This window comes from Camelina sativa, unplaced genomic scaffold (assembly GCF_000633955.1).
Source record: "Camelina sativa cultivar DH55 unplaced genomic scaffold, Cs unpScaffold00478, whole genome shotgun sequence".
NCBI classification, from domain to species: domain Eukaryota; kingdom Viridiplantae; phylum Streptophyta; class Magnoliopsida; order Brassicales; family Brassicaceae; genus Camelina; species Camelina sativa.
Window position 1 is genome coordinate 153,790 of NW_010921706.1, and position 6,121 is coordinate 159,910.

General features: G+C 29.3%; 1 protein-coding gene across 1 annotated transcript; it reads right to left on the bottom strand.

Moving 5' to 3' along the window:
• Window positions 1–4,791: 4,791 nt before the first annotated feature.
• Window positions 4,792–5,845, bottom strand: LOC104773175 (acidic leucine-rich nuclear phosphoprotein 32 family member B-like). Its single transcript, XM_010497754.1, has 2 exons — window positions 5,785–5,845; window positions 4,792–5,258 (listed from the first exon to the last, which is right to left on the bottom strand). Exons 1-2 carry the CDS (start codon window positions 5,843–5,845, stop codon window positions 4,792–4,794), a joined length of 528 nt encoding a protein of 175 aa, XP_010496056.1.
• Window positions 5,846–6,121: the final 276 nt, after the last annotated feature.

Genomic DNA, 6,121 nt, shown 5'->3' on the forward strand with positions numbered 1-6,121 from the left:
AAAAGAATAAAACTGCTTGGAAGACAAAGGATGAATTTTTCTAAACCATGTCTTTTCTCCCCAATGTATCATAAAAGGATGATCAGTTAGCTATAAAATCCCATCAACCATTGTTAGTGAGAACCTTGATAACGTTATCCATTCACCTTTTTCCACATCATTTATAAAGATATCACGATAAGGAGGACGCATCATCACATGAATTTTCTTACCCTACATTAAAAATATTTAAGCAACATAATTTTATTTTGAACTATATCAAAATGCGATGTATACTGTAAATATACCTTATCATCAACTACAATCAAGTCTGTTGATTTGAAAAAAGGATGACAGAACTCAAACTTCCTCAGTATTTTGACGTTAATTTTCCATTCATGAATGAAGGAGTTTATATCGTGCACATCGTAAAAATAGTCTCTCTTCCCGTTTTTTTTTTTTAATAGCATTGGATTGAAGGTTTGCCATGTTTTCAAAAGGAAAAAAAACTTAGGGTAAAACGAAACCTACGATCTTGACTTTAAAAAGTTGTAAACGAATATATATACATTATACAATTTTTTTTTTTTGGAATTTTACATTTTACGATATTCTCAAAACTCCAAATTACTTTATCATTGGATAAACTTAAATGGTATTTGTACATTTTCAGTAATCACCAAATATATTATTAGATTTCCCATTTCTTTTTTAGAAAATTACGATTTAAATAAGTTTTAAATATTCTTATAGATATTTAATTCAATGAATATATAAACTATATCACCATGAATAATTCTGAAAAATATTAAAGTCCAGTACTAATTTATGTTTATTTCTGATTTTTTTAAAACTTAAGTATAGTTATATTTATATATCGTAAATATGTCAATATCTCTATTTTTATATTATCGATTCAACGATTTCTTAGGTTTTAGAATAATAAAATAAATACACCGATTATATTTTTCCATCATATAATAAAAAAAACTCAAAAACTTTAAATGTTTATGATAAAATTCTTAACATTGTTAACCCCTAAAAGGAACACGAAGTTTATCCAATCAATATTAGGAACAACACATTCTTTGACATCTTTCTCAATAACAACCCTAACATCTTCTAGCCTGTTACGCTCTACAACCAAGTCGATTTGCCCCTCCAAGATATCGTTAATTTGCAAGATCTGAGCATCGATTGTTTCAAGTTGACATATTAGACCAACAGATTCTTCCTTTTTCTTGATATACTCTTTCAACATATCAAGGATCGCAGTAAAATGTCTCGTCGTTTCCTTTAGTACCACGTCTCTCGATTTTCGAAACGCTTGCTTAACCGTCTCGATTGCTCCATCTTCCCGTTTGAAATCTGACATGAGCTCTTTGCGTTTCCTAGAACTTCCACCTTTCATCTCAAATTCTGAAAATATATATGAAAAAATTTTAACTTCCAACCTAAGAACTTAGGAAACGAAAAAATTAAAGTAAATAACGATTGAGATTTTACCACAAGGTTATGGATGATAACAAACCTTTTTTTTGTTTTCTTTGTTGAGAGGGGAAAACAAAAGGTCACAATATTATTATAGAGACGTAGAATGCTTAAATATTAGTTTTAACAGCCGCGAAGGCTTTCGTATTGGCGTCTATTAAGGTCATGCCTATCTAGATTACCCATGAAAAATTTTCGTTCTACTCTGACAAAATTAAGAATAATAAAGTTTATTCAGGATAAATTCATACTACTTTTAAAGATATTTATATTAGTAAAACAGTGATATAAGAATTAACTTGTAATGACAAAAAATAATGAAAATTCCAAATATAATTAAACACGAATATTCACGTCCCAAGTTTCATCAAATTATTATTGTAAAGTCTAAAACAACAGTAGTAAAGTTAACAAAATAAGGGGGGTGTATTGAAACCATGATTTTGGAGAATTTTATGGGATTTAGAAAATTTGGAATTTTGATAGATTTAGAGAAGTTGATATGATTTATGGTGAAATTCTTTCAAATCCCACCTAAAACTATGAGATTTGGATTTCTGTATTTATTACTAAACAAATCCCCTCAAATCCTCTAGAATCTCTAAAACTTATTAAAATCCAAATCCACAAACTTTTTTGAATAACAGTAGATTTTAAAGTAGATTTTTAAATCATCAGTTCAATAACAGTAGATTTTAGGAGACTTTTGAAAATTCATGATTGAATAACATAGGATTTGTAAATTTTACACAAATCACTTAAAATGTCAAGTTGAATACACCTCCCTAAGAAAAATTGAGAAGTGGATTTATAGCTAGCTGCTCCAACCACAGTCTCAATCTTCATCTTCATTGTCTTCATCACTGCAATCAATGTCTAGTCAGCGTCTGTAAAAAATGAATAATTCAGGATTAAAATTCCGCCATAATGTTGATTATACTGTATTTTTTCAATTTATTAAATTAATGACATTAGAGCATAAGGCCAATATTAAATCCAGCAAATTCATCTTCAAGAATGACCCTTGAACATCGTAACTGAGACATCAGACATTGCATACCTAGCAAAGAAGAATTTAAGTAAGGAAATGATAGTTTTGAGAGGTATATGAGACTATTAAACAATACCTTCGTATACAGAGATCCTCCAAAACAGAAGAGTACACATTATTGGTTGATTAGCATAAGTAGAGGAAGAAACAATTTTGTCCCGTTTCTCAAGAAATGCAGTACAAACCGAACCAACAACAACACATTCAATCTCTTGGCCACTTTCAAAAATATTTTGATTGTGTATGAGTTAATCAAGAATTGTTTTAAATAATAAAAGAATATATTTTCAATATTATCGAAAGTTTTGAATATTCTCTTACTTGTGTTCAAGGATAGTGAATGTCACAACTTGATTCTCTGAAATGTAGCCATTTTGAGGTTCAAGAAATTCAATTGTCTGAGGCTCGTTTACATGTATCAACATTCCAATGGTATCTAGCATAAAAAATTATTCCAATGGAAAAAGAAAAATTTAGAAAAAGTTCAAAACAAAGACATCATCTTTAAAGTAGAATATCATCAGATAAGGATGGAATTATTAAGATAAATTGAATATTAAAGCTTACCTACACAACGATTCTTCTCGTCAGGCGTCGAATTTTGCATTTTCAATGCATCATACAGAAGGATAAAATTGTCAGTACTTCGAGGATATATTGGAATCATTTTTGTTTGAACCTGGATCAGGATCTCAAACGGGTGGTTTGAGTTTCAGAATGATTGTTGACCTTCAATCACTAAAAATGCTGAAATCTCGTACCAGTCTCCTTCCTTGATCTTTTCATAGTATCTGTCAAAATAAAGATCTGCATCTATCTTGGCATCAATCCTATTTCCCTATAATAGAAACACATTATAGCATTTAATTGATTTATTTATGTTGTATAACTCATTTGATATTTGAAAAATTACGGAAAAATGGGACGAGGAAGAAGATTTACCTTTTCGTCTACCAAAAATCAAACTTTGATAAAGAGGCTGTCCTTGAATGAATTAGGGTGGCCTTTCTCTAAGAATTTCACAGCAACTTTCGGGTTACGTAACGTAGGATTCATATCTTTTAAGTACAGCACCATCCTGTTTTTTTATTTTTTTTATTTTGGTGTTGTTTGTATTTAGAAGCAAGGAGAAGTTTCAGTGAGAAGTTCCGAACACTACAATATTTATTTGAAGTTCATATATTAATATTCCAAAAAAAGATAAGGATTCTAAGAATCAGAGTTCTAGATTTGTGTGGATTGTATTAAAACCCGTGGTATACACAGGGAAAGCTGCATGAGTCTCTGTTCGATAAGAATGAACAATGTTTTTTGTTTTTTCAAATGACTTTATTTTAAAATTTTAATTGGACGGTTGAAACTCTAAAATTTCAAATTGAAGGTCTAACTTTGTATTTTTCAACTTGCATGCTGACATCTTTTTATTATCATGCATTGGACTATCATATCTTTGCTACGATTTTTGTTAAAACTTTATTGGAAACTTAAAAGTCTCTGTCTTTTCAATTTTTTGTAAGTAATTTATATGTAGTTATTTTTATCAGAATATTGTTAAAAGAACAATCTTTTGGTTAATTTAACCATAAAACGATTTCTGTAAATAAATTAAAACTTTGATTTATGTTAAAAAAAAATTATAATCCATATATTATTAAAATATAAAATAGTTAAAACCCTCTAAATTCCCTAATAAGCAAAAAAAATTGAAGAAGTGAGTCTTCTATTTGCGAGTCCTCTTCCTTGGTCTCCTATAAATCAGTTAGTTTAAACATGAAAATAATATTATAAACGGAATTCTATAATGTTTTCATCTAATATATAGCATGAACAGATAGGATAATCTTACAATTCCATCATCTTCGCCACCTGAGGAACTTGCGAATTGAGTTTTATTTGCGTACAAACTGTAGAAGATATACTTCTTTTTCATGCAAAATTATAACAGAAACTATCATCAAATTTTATGTATACCTTGGAAAACTTCAATTAGAGCCCATCGAATAACACAAACCAAGCGATCACCCCGGAAATATTTTAAAGTATCGTAGAATTTTGCAGCCGATGTTTCAAATAATTCACACTTTATTAGGGTTCCACTAAAATTTCAAGAATTTAAACTTTCTGTTTCAATATACTTCAAAATTATAATTATGTATAATATATAAATATATTTATATGAGTATTATAATTTACGTGAAATCACGAAGATCAAAAGATATTTTGTGGTTAGTTGAGTAATCCTCTGCTCTATTATTTATTTCAAGATTTTCTTAAGTACTTTGCATCTCATCGTCCTCTTCATCTTCCTCTAAATCTTGGACATATTTATCCTCATTATGATCATCGTTATCACTATTTTCTGGCTGGTATTCGCCCTCATCATCAGTTTCTTCTTCAGTATCACCCTCTTCTTCATCCATTGTATCATAACAAATATCATCTTCCTCATTACTTGCTTCTTGTATATAATCATCATCGTCCTGATCTCCAATATCACTGTCATCATCAGATTCTTCAAAGACTGTGCAATCTAATTCTGAGTGATCATGATAAGAAGTGTTTTTCTTTGTATCTGAACCAAATCGACTGTAATACTTGAACAACATATGGATATTATCACTTTCTGTTACGTCCACATGTTTTTCAGGATTCTCCGACAGCTTGATTTCATCTGTTTGTTGTAATTTCCTGAAATTACAGCTGAATTCCCCAACATTGACAACCTCACCGATGAGGTCTGTATAAAATTAAAATTAGTTCAAATACAAAGATTTACAAATAATTATTGAAAATTAATATTAAAATAACGAAATTATTCCTCACCCACTAAGTAATCTTCACATTGGGTACCATCATTAATGAGTTTGAAATCGACGAAATCATAGAAATCTTCCCCTCCAACAATTGAATTCTCTTTGATCTTGGTATTATACAAAATTACAATTTTGTAACGATGTGTGAAAGCCAAACATGAACCATTCTGCTCAACAACCTTAAAGTCTTCGAAATCGAGTCAATCACCAACCTTGAACTTTGAGACAAAACGATCATAAACATCTCCACGAAAGGAACATTGGACCTTTACACCCTAATAAAACATAGTATTAATAATTGTCGCATAATACAATTTTATATGTCAAAACAATATTCTAAAAACCTTGTAATTTTAAACTTTCAGGTATAAATGCATATACGCTTTATTTTTGAAATATATAATGAGCTTATGATTAGAATAAAGTAAATACCTTAATATCAGATAAAACCATCTCCAAACTTGGACCTTTCTTTTCCCACAGTCACAAGACCTTCACACGAATTTTCCATTCATATTTTGAAGAGTTTAAACGCGAAACATCATCGAAAAGGCTATACCTAACCATAGTTCTGATGTTTTTTTGTTTTCTTCTTTGATTTAGGTTGAAAGTCAAAAGAGTCGAATAGACGTATTTATATATGTAATTTAATATATATATAATTTACATTTTTTTTTAAAGTGATATTTAAAAATATATGCTTAGCAGGTCATTTAACTAATCTGTATAGATCTCCAGACATAAATATATTTATATTTCCCATTATTTTAGAGATAAATAGTAAACT

Bases quoted from the DNA above. Each gene is read 5' to 3' on its own strand.
- LOC104773175 (XM_010497754.1), bottom strand. From the start codon at position 5,845: ATGGAAAATTCGTGTGAAGGTCTTGTGACTGTGGGAAAAGAAAGGTCC. The intron at 5,259-5,784 runs GTTTTATCTGAT...AATTTTATACAG, and splicing joins AAGGTCCAAGTTTGGAGATG to ACCTCATCGGTGAGGTTGTC.